The sequence below is a fragment of the Homalodisca vitripennis genome, chromosome 1, assembly GCF_021130785.1.
Source record: "Homalodisca vitripennis isolate AUS2020 chromosome 1, UT_GWSS_2.1, whole genome shotgun sequence".
Taxonomy (NCBI): domain Eukaryota; kingdom Metazoa; phylum Arthropoda; class Insecta; order Hemiptera; family Cicadellidae; genus Homalodisca; species Homalodisca vitripennis.
The window spans coordinates 30,817,997-30,838,561 of NC_060207.1; the positions used below are offsets into that span (position 1 = coordinate 30,817,997).

The 20,565-nt window shown below is 31.4% G+C and overlaps 1 protein-coding gene across 4 annotated transcripts in view; it reads right to left on the minus strand.

Moving 5' to 3' along the window:
• The window catches only part of LOC124359151 (protein furry), a 693,398-nt gene that overhangs the window by 596,386 nt on the left and 76,447 nt on the right, over positions 1 to 20,565 (minus strand). For all 4 annotated transcript variants that reach the window (XM_046811657.1, XM_046811647.1, XM_046811664.1 and 1 more), the window contains one exon: positions 9,625 to 9,779. In XM_046811657.1, coding sequence (XP_046667613.1) covers positions 9,625 to 9,779 — 155 coding nt within the window. The remainder of the gene's footprint in view (positions 1 to 9,624; positions 9,780 to 20,565) is intronic.

A 20,565-nucleotide genomic window follows, 5' to 3' on the forward strand; every position in this document is an offset into this window, starting at 1 on the left:
AGGCAATCAGCTCTCATCACACACTTTGCATTTCAACAACGCTCTCCACCACACAATTACTTTACAGCTTTGTTGACCTAGTTTACTCCTGACTTCTTCAACTTCATTATTCACTTTCTACCGCAAACTAAAAGCAGATTCTGAAGTAATGACATTTTACATATTTATTTAACGACTAGCAGTTACCAGCGGATTCGTAAGCAATTTTTAGAATATTGAAGGACAGCCTTCTTTTGAAAGAATACATAATGGAGCCCTATGGAAATTTTCAACAATATTACGCATATATGGAAACACACGCGCGCACTCACACATACACACACACACACATACATTCTATTTGTTTATTATCTATAAGATTAATAGTTTCATATTTACAAAATTCAAATGTTAAATAACATTTTCTCTGGTTCTTATTTGAAGTTTTTTGCTTGTAAGAACAGAATGCATTTCTGGTTCGAATTTATTACTTTTCTCACGCTACAGCTAATGTTGCCTGCCCTGATGTTCCGATCAAGAAAATATATAAAGGTCTCGAAAATCCTCTTTAGTCGAAAAGCTTCAACTTCTGGCTATTTAAATTAACTTTCAGTTTAAGGTATATCTAGTACCACAGTTGGGTTTGTCTTGTTGTCCAGTCCTGATCAAGAAAATATAAACCAACCTCGATAAAAACCCAATTTATTTGATTTATTCTCGTTCTAAGATATTTCCAGTGCTATAAATTGAGTTTGACTGGTCAAGATGAAGAAAACATATGTACGTATGTAAGACTGAGGAGCTTTACGTCTACGGCCTTTTTATCGACGGACAGTCTAAAAGTGTCTATTTAGACCATTTAAACTAACTTACCGTTTAGTGTATTTAAGGTGCCACATTTTATTTTGCCTTATTGCCCTGATAAAGAAAATGCAACGTTGGTTTTTAAAATCTAGTTCGGCCCAAAAGTCTACTTCCTCTCTAAGATATATCCAGTACCATAAGCTGAGTGTACCTTGTTGTCACAAAAAATAGACATAGTATTGCGGAGCTATTACTGTCTACAAGAGTCTATTCTCATCATTTAAATTCAATTCTGGCCTAATATATTACCGGTGCTATGGTGGAGTTTGATTCCCTGAACAAAAACATATATACACAATCATTGGTTTTCGAAACCTACTTCGATCCAAAAACGTCTAGTATCAGCCCTTATAATCTACTTCCGGTCTAAGATATTTAAAGTGCCACAGTTAGGTTTGACTCTTTATAAAGATAAAAATAATATACGTAATTATGTGCGAATAAAAAGTTACTGTGGTCAAAAAGTGTCTATTCTGGGTGTTTAAGTTCACTTCCGCTATAATTTAATTACGTCCCCATAGTGTAATTGCGTTGCTGCCCTAACCATGAACATATATGTTTATTTATGTCTTGGAAGCCAACTTATATTTAGATGGGCCTAATTCCTATCTACATAACAATTCCTTGGTGCTGTAATTCACTCTGACTTTTTTATCCAGATTAAGAAAGTACAGTGTGTCTACAAAGCTGTCACACTTTTAACCGATTATAGCTACTCTATTTATTATTACACCACAGAGCTCTTACTTTTTATGATTCAATTATTTTGTATTTGGCCGTTTCTTTCACATATGTGTTTAAATAACCAAACTAACACATGATCGGAAAACCAAATACCTCTCGAATGAGTTTTATTTAATTCATGAAATTTGTATAAATGGCAATAGCCTAATTTAATTTCAATAAACATTGAATCACAAAATGTACTTGCTCCGCATTAATGTAAAACAAGTTGCAATGGTTTAAGAATTATTCATTTAAATATTCGAAGTTTGCGTATGTATTTTAATAAATTGTACCACATTTAAACAGTTTGCCTCAACAAAACGATATAATTGTATTGACGGAGGTTGGGGACTGAGACGGGAGAGGATGTCACTATCAGCTACCTGGTTAAGACCTGATATTACATAATTGGCCTGATTTGTCGAGATGGTGGCGTCCTTATCTATGTGGATTGTGTCCTGCACTGCACTCACCGCTTTATCTTACTGTACACAGATGAGATAGTTCGTCATATTTAACGTCCCCTATAATAATTCGCCTTTGTAATTTCTCTCTTTGGAATTTATTGACACTGTATATTTTTATTTAAGCATTTTAAAAGTAACTAATAATATATATTAAAACTCACAAAAATCCTGCAATTAATGTAAGTTTGAAAAATAGTACTTACTAGAATAGATTATTTAAATTTGTTATCATTTTATGGTATTGTAGGTTGCTAGGATCTTTAACTAGAATATTTATTGGTTTTGGCACCTGTCTTAACCATGTTACTATAAGAAACTTGAAATTTTGATTTTAATTGTGGCATTTTTTTTGTTTTTTTTTTTTTGTAACTGACCATTATGGTTTAGAATATCTCTGTCGCAAGTAAACTGTGGTGATAGGGATAACATTACTTTATTTGAGCTGTGGATAGTAAAATGTTACAGGCAGCTAACTTTGGCTAACTGGAACCGAGTTATTGGCTAGCAGCATAGAAATAATAATACAACTGAATTTTATGACATTTAATGAATTTCGCGAGGCATCATGGTATATAAGAACGTATATAAAAAATAATTTTTAAAGAAGATTTTCTGAGAACCTTGTCACATTGGTTAATTAAAAATATATTTATATATGCAAGTTTCTAAAAATACAAATAATTTAGTACTAAAACATAAATACAGAGCTTTTTCTAAATTGTTTCAGAAAGATAAAAATCCTAAAATATATTACTATTCATCTTTAATTATAAAAAGCAATGGAGATCCAAAAAAAATTGTAATGTAGTTAGAAACAGTACTAGGAAAGCTCATATTAGTATACTGTATTGGTAAATGGCAATCTAATTGACATGGAAGGTAATTAAGCTATATGTTTGGCTGATACATTTAATTATTACTTTGCAAATGTTGCTTCCGAGTTAAAGTCTTGTGCTCTTGATTCTGATATGTTTTTGAAGGATCAGATAGAATATTAGTACTAGCTCATACAATTTATTTTAACTAAAAAGGAAGTATTAAATTCAATGATGAAAATGAAATTAAGTAGTTTTGGAAATTTAAGAAGATTACTGTTAAGGTTAGTGAAAAAACCTTAGCAGAATTGTGTCTTTACAGTAAGAAGTAACCTCAATGAATATGAAACAGTTCATGGAATGACTATTTTAGATGAGGTTGAAAAACTCATGGTTTTAGTAAATTTCCTTGGTTGAAATTAACATCAAAATCTGTTCTATAGAAGTATATATGATCCAAACATTACTAAAAATTAAAGTGTCAATCCTCAGCCTCTAGAAAGGGAAATTTCATGATTGAGAACATTGTCAGCAAACTGAAGGCAAACACTTTGAACATTTGTTATAACTGTTTTGGTAAGTGATTTGAAGTAAAAGAAGTAAAATAAAAGATTAAGTGTCTCAGTTTTCTCTAACAACCAGAATGTTTGCATTTGAAAAATTCTGTATTTTATAATCTTTGAGTGTCCGCCATTTTGTAATGCGTCAACTGTTTTTACGTCAGATTTTCACCAAAATGTTTCTAATTAAAAAGAGCTTTAATTTGATGTACGACTCGACCTATGCTTCTATTTAAGAATTTTCACCAACCCCTAGCGGGACTTCCCCCATAAGCAGGATATCATGGTGAAATACATAAAATAATAGTTTTATATAAGCAAAAGCTTGATGTAAATTTTGGTTCTTATATTGTAATTAGTTCTAAATTATTAGACCGTCCCGGGACTTTTCAGCACCCCTGTATATATATATATATATATATATATATATATATATATATATATATAAGGTGCGATACCTTATATAAAATAATACAATTTTTCAAGTCTGCCTTCACACTTGTAGGTTACAAAAAGATGACAACTCAAGCATTGCCACACCTCAATCTGTCTCCCACCAGGTTCTGAATGAAGTATATTTAGTGACAGGTTGCTAGGCAACTGTCTCTCTACTTATCATTTTTATCCCCAATTCATCTATTGAAAGTAAAATTTTTTAAAGAAAATCATTTTCCACTGAATTAAGGTGAGTGAATTTTCCTAAGTCTTTGATCAATTACAAGAGAAAAATAGTTTGATTGTAATTCCAAATTAATAGTTTAGAATAAATAAATGCATTGTTATTTTTACAGAATTCAGATTAATTGTTTTTTATCATGTAATTTTGTACTAATTTAATTTAATTTAGTATGATATAAAATTAATATTCATCATAAAGCATTAAAAAACAAGTTGATTTCATCTCTTTATATCCAAAATGTTTCTAAAACGTGTAAAGAGCCTTTATGCATACAGGATTTTAAATTTTTTACTGATTAGATTTTTTACAGTAAATTATATAACAAAAATAATAAAGCACAATGGTAGCAAAGCTATATATTTTTAACACAAAATCAATAACGGTTAGTAATGATTCTAATAGGTGTGTGAGTGTCAAACCCAATTTTGTAAAATTTGCTGTAGATATTCAATTGGAGAACAATTCAGCCACATAAATCAAATTCTGCAGTCTGTTGTTGCGGTGACAAGATGGCAATCAGCCATAAACAAATCACAACTGATTAATGGATTTTTAACACTGACGCTGACAGTCATGTCACAACCGATTATCAAACACGCTGATAAAACTGGCAAATTTATGTGAGCAATTTTGGTGCACGGCCAATCAAGTATATCCTCTACATATGGTTTTCATACAACTCAGGCCATAATGTGCTATTTTTAAGGTAACTGTCTTGAGATAAAGGGCACTTCTTTTTTAACCGCTGAATGCATTGGAATACAACCAAACATAAAAATTAAGAAATACCCTTGTCCAGATTTATTACAAAAATAATAATCTAATATTTTTTTAACCAAAACAATTTATTGTATTTCCAATTTTATATTACATTCTAAATACAATGATCTTACTAAATTAAGATAAAATCTTATTACCTGAGTATAGAATAGTATTTTACCAGTAATAAAAGAAGAAAATACATGATTAGCAAACACCATAACTAAAATGAACTTTTAGCAACGAATAATCGAGACTAAATATATATGAATTTATCAGAGGTATGAATCGGTCAGGAGATACTTTGAAGTGAAGTAATGTCAGATTGCTGACACACAAACACAAACTGTTCACAAAATCTCAGCATTGAGGAGTCACCTTCCACTGAACCCTAGCTTACTATCTCATATAATTTGCCTTACCAACATTAAGTTTGTTACATCTTTATTACAGGCAATTTATTAAAACATGCCACTAAAGTCAGAAGCACATATATAAAATTAACTATTAGCTATATCTTATACTTAGATTTACAATTAAAAAATAAGACTCTTAAGTTGCTCAATTAACAGGTTCAAGCCCAGCCTATGATGGGCAGAATATCCCAAGTACCAAATTTTTCACATTTAATATTATAGTTGCTAAATATACTAAATTAATGGAAAAACTTTTTTACATAAAAGGTACTATCATCATGCCAAAGTGGCATTATCAAAACTGTGTTGTCATGCCACATACTGACCATATCTTCATGAAATTATTAAAAAATATTATAAATGTGTTAAGTACTAACACCAATATGACAGCATCGGTATTTATAGTGACATCATAAAACATATCTCTACATATATATATTACTTATAATATATGAATTCCGGGTTTATTGTTTAATCAACGTTTTGGTTATTGTTTGGCTAGTTATATCAATATTTTATCGTAAATGTTGTCATTTTTTAAATCAAAGTTATGAAGGATGCGATAAAAAACTGATAAACCAAGGGAAACAGATAAAATTGTACAAAATAAAATTGTACATGAATAAATTTAATGAAATCTTCCATTAGTTCATTCCCAATATGATCCGGGAATGTGAAGGTTATTACAAATCCCGCCAGCAGCCTGCCTCCTCTCCCTTCATCGCTCCCCCCCCCCCCCACCACAGTGTCACACATGAGCGCTCTAGGGAACCTCCCCCAACCCTAGCCTACTCGACTCTTAACGCCTCGCTTAAATGGATTTATTTCTTGCACATGACTACACTTGTAATTACAGGATTCTCAACATTTTCTGAAATCCAATAATGAGTTGCTTCACGTTGCAGAAATTCAACAAAGATATCAATTTCCAATTTTTATTTATGAGAATCAGTTAAAAATAATTCTTTACTGCCACAAAACAGAATTGGACTGAAACTTAAGTAAGTTAATATGGCAATTGTATAATATTTAATTTTTATTAATTATACTAAACAGGTGTCTTATTAAAATTATTGTTATTTAAATAGCAGTTGTCAATTTAGAACGCTTTCCATGTTAGATAATTATTCTGCTTCAATATTGTCAATTCATTTTCCTTCTAGAGATACAAAGAAAAACCTTTAACTAAGTATAAACACATTCCTATTTTTTTTTTTCCTTGTATTTTCTCACAAATATGATCAATCTCACAAGATTATAGTTATTCTTTAGCTGATTTTAAAAACAGGTGGTTTCGAAAACATACATATGCAAGTAACGACAACCATCTAAATTCTATAATGAGAAAAGTTAGCATTAACAATATTTTTGTCGGTAGATTCAAAACCGTATTGCTATCTTTTAAGGCAAGTCAATTTAATCAAGACACAAGAATTTGTGTTCTTGACTTCTATATTGGCACCTATTGTAAAATGTACAGATGAATAGAAGAAATATGATGTTAGAAAAACCTGCATTAGTCCAGTTTAACAATTTACTATAAACAAAAACTATGAGTTGAGGTAATTTGGTCAATACAGATACAAAATTTTCACTTAGCATAAGTAGAAAGGCCCTAAAAAACTATCCTAAGCTGTCTAAGACTTCCCTAATACCGTTACAAAACAGCAACAAAGAGTTAACACAAAGACTAACTTGATACATATTCATACTTATAGGTAACCACTCAGAATATTGTACTAATAAAATGCAATATGACCCGATATTAATTTGGTACATGACCATAATTATATCTAACCATTTAGAATACTAACAAAATACAATAGGACCCAAAATTAATTTGGAACACGGCCACAATATAGCTAACCATTCAGAATACTAACAAAATACATAGGACCCAAAAAATAATTTGGAACACGGCCACAATTATAGCTAACCATTCAGAATACTAACAAAATACAACAGGACCCAAAATTAATTTGGAACACGGCCACAATTATAACTAAGCATTCAGAATACTAACAAAATACAATAGGACCCAAAATTAATTTGGAACACGGCCACAATTATAACTAAGCATTCAGAATACTAACAAAATACAATAGGACCCAAAATTAATTTGGAACACGGCCACAATTATAGCTATCCATTCAGAATACTAACAAAAGGAATATTGACCAAATTTAACTAGATATAATCATGCATATAGCTAATCTTTCATAGACACTATTGTGTCTGCAATTGTTCTGATTTACATGTCTTTACCAATATCAATATAACAGATGAATGTCAACCATCAATTTGTCACAACTCTGTGGTTTTCTATCTACGGTTACATAGGATGAAAATTATTTCACTACAGCTTCTCAAATGAACTAACTAATAATACCAACAAACAGCTCAAAAATGTATATCAAACATACAGAAAACGCCTGTTACTTGGAAACCATCGTGTACGATATTACAGTTAGGCGGAAGCAAGATTCAGTCATAAATCTTGACAAGACGCATACAAATCCTCTCTCACTCGTAAATATATAGACATGAGCACCGCTTCTTCACTCTACATAAATCACTGTTCAACTGCTTCAAATTAATGCACTTTGAAGGGTTGTTGTATGTTAATTTTTTGTCATTCAACATTAACTTTTTTTAATTTTTACTACATCCCTTATGAGTCTACATTATAAATTTTATCAACAACAGCATTTTTATGAATGTATGATTAAAACTCTAAGAAAGCACTAACTTGTCTTTAAGAAATTTCAAAACAGAAAGATCAAGTGTTTACTTAGTTTTATCCAATAACCACCTTTACATATCTAAATTAGAGTTTAAAAAATAAGCCTGTACAATAATAGTTAAAATTTATTTTTGAGTAAACCATAATCATAAAAATAACTTTACATATACTGATTTATTCTTGAATATCTCAGAAGAAATAAGATTTACAAATTTCAATTCCTAAGTTGAATACAAAAATTCTTTATAATAGTACTGACAGTGAAAATAAGTAAATTGTGTTCTTTCTACATTGATTTGATTAAATACAATTTTTATATATTAATCACATTTAATTATAGATCTTTAAACAAGCATGAACACAATTTTAATTTGTTACTGAATATTTGAAAACTTGTAACATTTTTATATTCTGTGCCACTTAATGTAAAATTATTGAACATGTCATGGACTCGAAGATATAAGTTAAGAATTCTGTAATTTTTAAAAATACTTTGTATATGAACCAATTACTATAGCTATTGTTAACTTTCAGTACCTCAACTTGTTGAGCAAACAATCGAACTAAATTGGATATAAAGCACTTTATAGGTTTAATTACAGTTAATATTGTTTCTGAATAAATTGTTGAAAATCATCACAAGGAGTGATAACAGCCATTTTCAAACAAAGAGGGTATTGGAGGCATCCTGTATACTTAACTCATGAACCCACATCTTCTGTTTAGAAGAACAGCCTGGGAAAATGCTTACTGTTTAAAGTGTTATAGCTCAGACAAGTACCATACTACTTCTATTTACACCACTCCTCACGGTTTTAGAGTGCAATAGTCCTCTCTTAGTGTATCCACTTCCTGATCAGATCCCAGGCCAATGCACAGAATGATCAAACTAAATGCAAGCAGTAGATAAGAAATATCCAAACTTAAAATCAGTTACAATTCTAGGAATGTTCTGGATTGGTATAATCACCAAAAACAAACCTTATCCTTAATTGCATCAATCACATTGTTAGTGTAGTCTATCAAAAATGTTAGGATTACTTCTGAATAAAAATTTTAGAAATGTGTTTTTTTTTTATTTAAGAGATTCAAGTTGTCAAGTTTTGATAAATAACAAGATTTCCCCTCACTTGATGGTAACACTAAGCTATAGATAGCTCATTTTCAGAATAAAGCATAAAGATGTTGCACAAATGAATTACTCCTCAATAAAATTATCCCGGAAACGAATAATTCCTTTAAAAATTCATTAAACAAAAATCTCAACAGGATATACTCATTGTCATTACAAGAAAGTGGATAAAACAGATTGTAAGCTAATTAGGCTCCTCATGTCAATCCAAATAAGATGTAACGAGAAGTCAATGAAGTGTTGACGTGTCACTAGATGATTCACATATCTATTGACTTGCGATGACTGACTGATCCAAACCTTTGAGGCCAACAGAACTATCCAGCAGTCAAACCAACTGAGACATTGGACCAAAACTGTACAATTCCTGTAATATTTTTTAGACTAAACATGGTTACATTATAAACATCTTATACACCATAATAATCTATAAAGTCAATAAAGACTAAGCTACAGTTCTCTCTTGTATTGGTGTCTTACTCACCGCGCACTAAATATGGTGGCGAGTGCCAGGAAACAGCCATCAGCAACCTTGGCCTTGGCCGTGTAGCAGCGGTCCACAACCCAGTCCAGGAGAGGACCCATGTCTGGGTTACACTCCAGCAGAAGCACCACAGTCTCACATGTTAGGTTGTAGATCTGTAGATAACATTGGATTATTAAAATTAAAGATCAACATCAGATGTTACACAAACAGGTAAACAAAATGTTGAGATTTGCATCTGATTTCTTCCCCGGATGGAGGAATAATCCAAATATAAAGTCACCATTAACAGTTCAAAATTTCCCTATCTGTGTTAACCATAATAGTAATAATTTAAATACTCAAAATCCACCCATCAAACAGCTTCGTATAAAGCCTTTAAGCGAAATCGAACTTGATAAAGTCATATCATCTTTTAAAAATAAATTCTCTGCGGGTATGACGATGTCCCTATGCCTATTATAAAAAATGCAAAATATCTATTGATTAAACCATTGATGCACGTTATTAACTCTTCTTTTGTGAGTGGAATATTTCCAAAAAAAACTGAAAATTTCTAAAATAAAAACAGTTTTTAAGAAAGGTAGTACAACTGATCCTACTAATTATCGTCCATTGTCAATACTGCCAACCTTCTCCAAAATATTTGAGCGTGTAATGCATATTAGGTTAGTGGAATTCTTAGAAACTAATGGGTTATTTGAGGAGGAGCAGCATGGGTTTAGGTCGGGTAGATCTGTCATCACTGCTGGAATTGAGTTTGTGGAGTCAGTTCTGGATTCTGTGGACTCGGGTAATCGTGCTTTCGGTATATTTATGGACCTCAGCAAAGCATTTGACAGAGTCTGCCATAATACTCTTATTAGAACATTAGAACATTTAGGAATTGTGGGTGTGCCGTTGAACTGGTTTATTTCCTATCTTAAAGAGAGAAAACAATACGTTGAACTTCCTCATATTCAGAATGGGCAACTAACCTCTGTTAAATCAAAAATGAAAATAATTAAATATGGAGTCCCTCAAGGCTCTATACTTGGCCCCTTATTATTTCTGTGCTATATTAAAGGTTTACCGAATACTGTATTAAATTTAAATAGTAAGATGTGTTTGTATGCAGATGACTGTAACCTAGTTATATCTCATAAATCTCTAAACGAAATAGAAAATATAGCAAACCAAAATATGACATCAATATATAATTATTTTTGTGAAAAAAATTTGTCACTTAATGCAGATAAAACTAAATATATTTCATTTTGTACACACAAAAATAAACTCAGTCCACAGCCAAAAATTGAGGTTCAGAACACACAAATAGAAAGAGTAGATAAAATTAAATTTCTAGGTTTGACATTGGATGAATGCTTAACTTGGGATGGTCACATACAGGTAATTCAAAGGAAAATATCTTCTGGTCTTTACGCATTAAAATCAATTTCAAAATATTGTAATCTGGAAACTTTAAAAATGGTTTATTACTCACATATTCACTCGCATATTTCTTTTGGTGTTGCTTTGTACGGAGCAACCAGTAATGCTAATTTGCAAAGTATTTTGCTGTTACAAAAAAAGGCTATGAGGGTTATGTTAAATTTACAGAGACAGGAGTCAGTGAAACAAATATTTTCGGATTTAGGTATTTTAACTATTTATGGGCTTTACATTATGGACACGATATTAGAAGTAAGGAAAGCTAATTACAGCTTACCTAGATTAGGCACCTTCCATAACTATTTAACTAGACACCGTAATCAATTGGCAGCTCCACAGATTAATTTGCAGTTCACAAGGAAAAAACCAATAGTTGCAGGCATTAGATTTTACAATAATTTACCTAAAGATATTTTAGCAATTGACAATTTTCAAAACTTTAAAAATAAGCTAAAGCAGTATTTGATTAGTAGACCACTTTATTCATTTGATGAGTTTTTTGTCTTTAGTTAGTAGCCTTAAGGACTGAATTGTAAAATATACAAAGTAATCTTGTATATAATGATAACTGTTATAATGACCGATTTTTCATGGGCCTAGAATAAAAATTTTGTAGATTGAGTAGGCATTATGCACCTTGTATTATCTTATGATACCATGGTTATTGTAATGTATGGTATATTATAAAACTGACGCCATTTTATGTTTGTTACATGTTATGTACAAATTATGAATAAAGTGAATTTGTATTGTATTGTATTGTATTGTATTGTATGGTGGACTCTGAGACATTCAGGAGTCAGAAACTACAACAGAGAATTTATGGGACAACTTACATGCACAGCCATCAGAAATGAGCAAGCATTTAAATTGAAAGTAAACTCCCAGGCATATTTTGATAATATTTCAACTATTCCACAAATTTCCTAAAGAAGTAAGATTTAAATATATGTAAAAATAAATACAAACAATTGTTGAAACATAAGAGGGTTTACTCTGAAGATAAAACATTGCCTATCATACTAGTACTTCAATGGTTAAACTGCTCTGTACATTACTCATTTATTCTTTTGTTTATGCAGTACATTCTGGCTGACACAATTCTTGGACATGCTGTATTTTCATATGTTATTGTTTTCTTAAGTTCTAACTTTAATTTACTTACTCATCAATTAAAATGTTAGTATTTACTTTCTATGTTTATTATGAAAATGTATTTATCATCTTATAATCTTATACTTAAAATATATATGTATCAATGTGTGTGTATTTCTTGTTTAAAAAATGATAGCTGAATGATTTAAAAGGGTTACAGTATTTTAAATTTTATGTGCTCCACATAACAGGAAGAAAGGTAAATAACAAGGAAATATAACAAGCAAAGAATGAAATCCAACACTGACCTTGAAAACCTAATTTCAAATACCCAAAGAAAGTACTTATTGAACGTCATAATCACTAGAACTTCATTTTTCAAAGGCATTCTGCACAGAGCAAATTGGTTATACAACATTGACAAACGGTGTTAAGGACATTGTTTGCCAGGTCCTGGACTTCTTTTGTTCTTGCAATAGCTCTTTGTCAGAGAATGCCCATTATATCATGTCCTTCATTATAAAATGGGTGTTATAATTTTTAATACCTTTCAACTTATATTGTGTTACAAAATTAAAGAATGAGATGAATTAATACTACCATGTTTTTTAAAAGCCTAGCATTGAAGCATACACAAATATACTAATATATACAATATACATTAAACGATACAATATAACACATAAGCAAAATACCACCCATTAACTGAGTACTAAATCTTGATAACTACAATGTCTATGAAGATGAAATTTACATACTGTATTGGTTAGATATGCTGCTGATACGCAATAAGGCTGGGTCTTGTAATATTTTGTGGTTAAACTGTAATAACTTTACACAGTAATTCTGAATTGAAAAACTTTAAGAGGCCGGTTAAAAATAATAATAAACTTCCAATTCAAATGAGCTTCTTGCATACTTTTGTGTCAAGGAATAAAAACTCAAACCTGTAAAAAGTTGAAAAGGCTATTGCAACTTTATGACTTACATTCTCAATATCTGATAACTTTATTTTGTGAGTGACAATGCCTATGAAGCTGAAATTCACATGGAAGTTTCTCTCATGCTATAAATATAAATAAGATAGGCTTATGAAAAATGCTTTAAAGCAGTTTGCAGTGTTTTTTATACATGTAAATTTTGATTTTTCCTCCATGTGTCTGTTGCCCTCAAAAAACTGTTAGAGATAAAAGGTACTCATATATTTAATTGTATTTGCAACTAAGCCTCAAACTAATTAATTATCATGTTGATAGATTTTCTAAGATATTTTGTACTTTAAGAGAAAATTACATGGATAATGATATGTTTTTTGTAAAGTAGTTGTTTTTGTATCATGTATGTAAAATAAGAAAGAGTATAAACAATTAAGCTTTTCTGTAGTTTAAATCTTATAATAGATTAAACCTTTTTTTCACTTTTTAGACATACTTTCTAGAAGAAATAACTGCAGGCAGTCTGTGTATTTCTTTGAGTGAAAACTGTTTGAAGGATAGGAAATTTATTGGGATCACAATTGACATTAAGTTTTCTTGAGCATGTTGACATTATTTCTCATTGTACAATGAATGAATTAAGCATTTTGAATATAACAAGACCCTTAATTCCTGTGTAACCAAATCTGTACATGACTAATTCCTTGGTATTTTCAACCATAAGTTGCGCTCTTCCTGTATTTGGAAATTGATTGACTCAAGAGCTTCATACAATCCTTTAACAGAGGCAATATTATGCATTATGATTTGTTTATAATCTGAGAAACTTTAATCACATTTCTCATTATACAAAGCGAGCCAATTTGCTTTCAGTGAGGGATCTTTGTAAGCTCCAACAGTATCATTGGTACATAAGATATTGGATATTCTTAGCTGAACTGCAAGCTGTTGATATGAATGACGATTAGACAATAGCACACAAGACAGGATACATGTTACAGCTGTCATATGTAAAGCTGAAGGCAATAAAGAAGCTTTTCTTATACATTGTTGGACCCCAGAAGTACAATACCTTTCCACCCACCACTAAGGGACTTAACTTAAAAGAGATTAAAAAATTCATGCTCAAACTTTATATACTGCTTACTAAAATAATGCGTTCATTTTAATTTAGAATATACAGGGTGTTCTGAAAAAAGGTGCCCATAAGTCAGGGCGTGATTCCTCACATCAAAATAAAAAAAAAAGGTCTAATTAACATAGGTAGGTCCGAAATGCTTAGTTACCAAGTTATACAGGGGTGAAAGATTTCGTCTGAATTTCAGTTCCCCCTGCTGCAACGAAGCCCTACGGGTATTTGTTGGCTGTTAATTAAGATGTACAATTTAGCGTACTTTATGTAAAATGAACTGAAAAAATTGAATAAAAAACCGTTTCCAGACCATGTAGCTACAGTAATTTTTAAGATATGTGACGAAATACGCGAAACTTGGTCCCGAATAAACAAGTTACATTTAGGTTTGAAGCAGATTTTTACTATGTTAAATGTACAATAAACACAAAAATATTTTTTTCACGGTACTTGTAGAAAAATTTAATTTCGAAGAGAAAGATGTAAAATAAGTCTATAATAGACAAACGCAAACTTTTAAAAAATAATCCTTAATTACATACAAAACGCATGAAAAATAGACAAAATCTGTTAAGCTCTCTACAAATGTAATATTGAAATTAAAACAGCTGTTTTATTAAAATATTTGATTTGAGAAACAAAATAATTTCTATTTAAAACATATGTTTTAACAATGTAACATTGTTTATAATAATTTAAAATAAACATTACAAACAGCTATTTTTTCCATTGCTCATTAAGTGCGTGTGTTGATCTGTACTTTAATACAAGTTAGTGCGAGTGCCGTTGAAGTTAATTTTTTGATAGCTAATAAATATCTTATTCATCATGGCAGGTAATATGTAATATTATGTACACTAATGGTGAAATGGCAGACATGCATTTAATGTACGGTCTTGCACATTGCAACAGTCGTCAGGCTAGACGACTCTATCAGGAACATTTTCCTCATAGACAGTTACCGACTCATAAAATGTTTTCTTCCATTCATAGGAAGGTAAGCGAGACGGGAACCTTTAAATCTGGAAAAGTTGGTAGATCAGACGGCCACGTACAACGTGTACAGCTGAAATTGGAGGAGGGCGTGTTGGACGAAATAGAGAATCCATCCTGGAAGAAGTACTAGAGAACTAGCCTTGGATTTCGGTGTTAGTAATTCAATTGTCTGGAAGATTTTACACGAGCAGCAGTTGCATTCTTATCACTATCAAAGGGTCCAGGCTCTTTTGCCTCGAGATTACTTTCCTCGTGTTCAGCTATGCCAATGGCTTATCCAAAGGTGCAGAAATTCCACATTTTTTAAATTACATTTATCTTTACTGATTGAAGCAAAATTTTCAAGAATGGCTATTCTTAACACCCACAATACTCACATGTGGGCAATTGAAAAATCCACGTGCTATTTCAGAGAACCGTCACCAATATCAGTTTTCTATAAACGTATGGGCTGCTATTCTGGGTGATAAAATTTTTATTAGTTTTTTACTGATACGCTCAATGGTGAAAATTATTTACATTTCTTGACGACTAATCTGAATGAGTTACTCGAAGATGTGCCACTATACACACGCAACAACATGTGGTTTCATGCAGGATGGAGCTCCAGCTCATTACACATTACAAGTAAGAGAATTTTTTAAATGAAGCATATCCAAACAGATGGATTGGTCGGAGGAGCCCCCAGTAGCATGGCCCTGCAAGGTCACCTGACCTCAATCCTCTAGACTTTTTCTTATGGGGACATTTAAAGACGCTTGTCTACGACTCGCCTGTGGATACCATAGAAGAGTTGCGAATAAAGGATTGTTAACGGGATTCAAAGGGATACGTGAGACACCTGGGATCTTCGAAAGAGTTCGGCAGTCTATGAGAAGACGGCTGGATGCTTGTATTTTGAATGAGGGGAAACATTTTGAACATCTACTGTGACGTGGTTAGTTTTTTTAAGGACAAGTGTAACTTTTTTGTGAATGATAATTCAGATAACTTTTTTATGTATGATAATGTATGATTGTTTAAAAATATTTACTTGATAAAAAATAATAGTAACTCATTAATTTGTTTTAATAAAACAGCTGTTTTAATTTCAATATTACACTTTTGTAGAGAGCTTAACAGATTTTGTCTATTTTTCATGCGTTTCGTATGTAATTAAGGATTATTTTTTAAAGTTTTGCGTTTGTCTATTATAGACTTATTTTACATCTTTCTCTTCGAAATTAAATTTTCTACAAGTACCGTGAAAAAATATTTTGTTTATTGTACACTAGCTGTTTCCCGCGGTTTTGCACGCTTTTCGTAAGCTTTGCCCGTGTATGTGAATTTCTGGTTTAATTGAATTATATTTACAACGCAGATGTAGAGTTAGCCTTGTTTCCACGATCAAGAAAATCTGTTTATGTTTATGGCCATTGTGCACGTACACGTACTTTATTATAAAGTGGTCTAACACTCAAACTTTAAGTTCAATCAGAAATGTATCTTAAAGACAAATATACATAACTACTTTGGTTGCCCCAAAAGATGTCATCTGAAAGCAAGAGTTTGTACTTTCGTATATCCTGTAGAAAACGTTTTTAGAGTCGGGAGTTGTTCCGGATGTTAAAGACAAAAGTGGCTCAGGAGGTTCTTGAAGTGGTAGCAGATACACCTTTCCCGTTGCTGCAACACATTCCTAGTGCCTTCGTTTGGAAATTTCCGTGCATGGCAATGTGGGCAAGTTACATTCATGTGACCGATATTCATTTTTGGGTGTTGATTGTAGTCTGCTGGAAGGATCGTTAATTAAAAGCTTGTTTTTATACATGTCATGTTGAAGTCGTGCATCGCCTGATCTGTTTGTAACCGCTCGATTACTTTGCATTCTCAATCTATCATTCAAATTTGATGTTTCTCTTTCTTCTTGCGACAGCATCATTCTTGATGCTGATGTTCGTATTCGATTCAATTCGTTTACCTTTGCGCGCTGGTCGTTGCTTTTGATTATTACGAAATTCGTTTTGTTGCTATCGCACGTGCGCTGTGACGGCTTAAAGCACTTTTTTTTTCTTGGCGGCATTATGTTATTTTCCAATAAAATTCGTCAAAAACTGCTCAAAGGAATTCTTTAAAAAAAAATGTTGAGAAAAACATTCTTCAAAGAATATTTACATGAGAAAACAAAAATACTTGCCTATTTTTTTAAACCTTTTACTGATGGAAAAAATAACACTGTTCTTGGAAATTGTAAAAAAGATATCAAATCACGTTTATCAAAAATTTGACATTTGTGACACGTTGTAAATGTCAAAAAATGTTTGTTTTACATAGAAACGTCAAAAATATTTATGTTTTACTTAGTTACTGTCAAAAATAACAACAATTTTTTTGTCGCATTATATATGTTTACAAAGAACAGCTGATAAAAAAATTTGAAAAAGACTCTTTCACTTAATAACATATGTTTTGCTGCAATGCATTTCTTACGGGTATTTCTGTAACCAGTGGGGCGGAATCCTGAATCGGGAAAGGGATAAAAAGTATCCTATAACCTTCTACAGATCAAGACGAACAAATTTTTTAAAAAAATTAGGCGAATCCGTCCAGCCGTTTGTGAGTGATGCTGTTACACACGAACAGTTTCATTTTTATATATATAGATTTAACATAGTAAATCTGCTTCAAAACCTAAATGTAACTTGTTTTTCGGGACCAGTTTCGCGTATTTCGTCACATATCTTAAAAATTACTGTAGCTACAGGTCTGGAAACGGTTTTATTCAATTTTTCAGTTCATTTTACATAAAGTACGCTAAATTGTACATCTTAATTAACAGCCAACAAATACCCGTAGGGCTTCGTGTGCAGCAGGGGAACTGAAATTCAGACGAAATCTCTTTCACCCTGTATAACTTGGTAAACTAAGCATTTTCGGACCTATGTTAATTAGACCTTTTTTTCTTATTTTGATGTGAGGAATCACGCCCTGACTTATGGGCACCTTTTTTCAGAACACCCTGTATATGTAAATATATGTAACTAAATTTAGATATAAATTATAGTTATTGCCATGAGTTTATTTATAAAAACCGTTACGTAAACTGAAATCTGCTCATCTATAAAGACCTTATTTTATTTATTATTCAAAGTTCACACAATCTTTCTCAGAAACTATGAAGATTGTAAAGCTAAAATTTGGAATATATATATATATATATATATATATCTATATATATATATATATATTATATATTTTGTTTCAATATGTTGGACCTTCATATAGAGAAAACACTGTTGTAAAAATTAAAACTTCATTCTACAAAATTTTGCAACTTGGTAAGAAAAATTAAGACTTTTACGAGGGTGATCTGACAACTCTGATCTCACGTGAATATGGCAGCACTCGTAAATAAAAGCTTCTGAATTTTGTTGTTTATCTGTTGACAGTTACTCACTAAAATTTTAGCCATTTTGGACGCACAGGTTTTAGTTTGTCATTTGAGTGACTTGATGAGTTTTTTTTGTGAAAATGGACAAAATTGAGTATTTACGCTGCCATTTTAATATTTGCTTTTGAAAGGCAATACACCTTAAAAAATTTAAGAAGAGGTGGATTATGTGTATGGGGACTCTGCACGATCATTTACTAAAGTGAAATTTTTATCTGGGTGAATTCAACTCTACAACTGGCAGTCGCCTGATTATCAGTCGATATTAATGTTTCTGTAGTGGCAGTCACCTGAAAATCAGTCGATTTGACACGTGCCCGTTTGACATCTGTTATAATCAATACACGAACTAAACTGTAATGATTCATATACCACTGGAATCAGAAATAGTTGCTGATTTAGTCGATGTATTTTGTTTTGTTTTGTATGCCATGATTTAAGTATGACATATTGAAAACGAGAGTTGTTTGTAAACAGTCGGCCATTGTTGTTGTATTGTTACCCGGTCGCGTGTTATTCTTGTCCATCTAAAACGTAAGTTTATTACATGAAATAAGTGTTTTTATGTAATAAGTGTGTTTATTTATGCGTATAAATTCTCGTAGATTGTGTTTTATCAGTTTATTTTGTGATGTTATGAAAAAATATATGTGAAAAAATATATTAGTGAGCTTTTGTATTCTAGGCTATGTGCAGTGTTGTGATAGTTTTAGTTAGCTTTAGGATCATTTTCATATGCGATGATCATGATATAAAGCTTCTTTATTTATTTTAATAGGCTTACTTTTAACGTATTTTATGAATTTTTCGAGTAATAATTATGGTTTTGATGAATTTTATAACACAGTCGTATCCATAGCAACGAATTTAGCCGTATTGTACTTTCTTCAGTTTAGAGTATTTCATAATTGTTAACTATAATTTTTTTTTTCATAAAAAAAATGTAGTAAACTATACATTTTCTAAAACTATAAAAAATTTTCAACATTTTGGGTATTTTGGAAATATTTTTTTTTCACACAATATGTCTTTTATAGGTGCACCCCCACCACTTTTACATACCTTTTTTATTTTTTGAAAACAAACTTAGTAAAAAAGTGATAAATTTCTTATATATTGGGGTTTTTATTTTTATAAATAAAAAGTAAATTTTCTTGTGAAAACAATGATATGTAATACATATAGGTTTATAATCAAATTATATTTAAAAAAAATTAAAAACCAATACTACTGCAAAACACCTCAAAATGGCCTGCCACTTGAGGACATTTCAACTGCCAGCTCGAAGGTTAAAAATGGCCAGAAGAGCTTGGGATATGATGAACGTTAGGGACTTCCGAAAACTGCATCTACTGAAGAAAAAATCATTTTCCTCAGAAGGAGTTAGTTGGTCCTTTTGAACTGATTTCATACAGGATTGGGCAATGCATTGAAATCCTGATGGAGAATGCCTCTTGATCCATCATATGATTGTGTATCGGGCTGAGCACATTGACAGTGATTGCTTATTGAGCTAATTTTTAGGAGGTTTAACTGGCCTTCAAAGATTGACCAGACCTTGGCTGGATTGGCTTAGTGGTTTGGATTTGACTCTGTGACAGGAGATTAGTAAATTCATTTTTTTGGCTTACTTAGTATGTTTTACTCTTTTTGACACAAGTACTTTGTACTTTAGTATGAACGATAAACGTATGGATCATATAATATTCCTATTGGTTTTCCCATGATGACTTTCTCAGCAAAAGTTCAAAAGCAAGAGTCAAAGAAAACCGCAATTGTACTATATAACCACTAGTGGCATCTTTATAAATATAGAGTGCTGAGCCTTTAAACTAAGAATGTAGAGTATCTTTGAGCCATTAGTGTTTAAGCTGAATGTCAGTTTTAAAATTTAAACTGGCCAACAGTTCAACAGTGTGAAA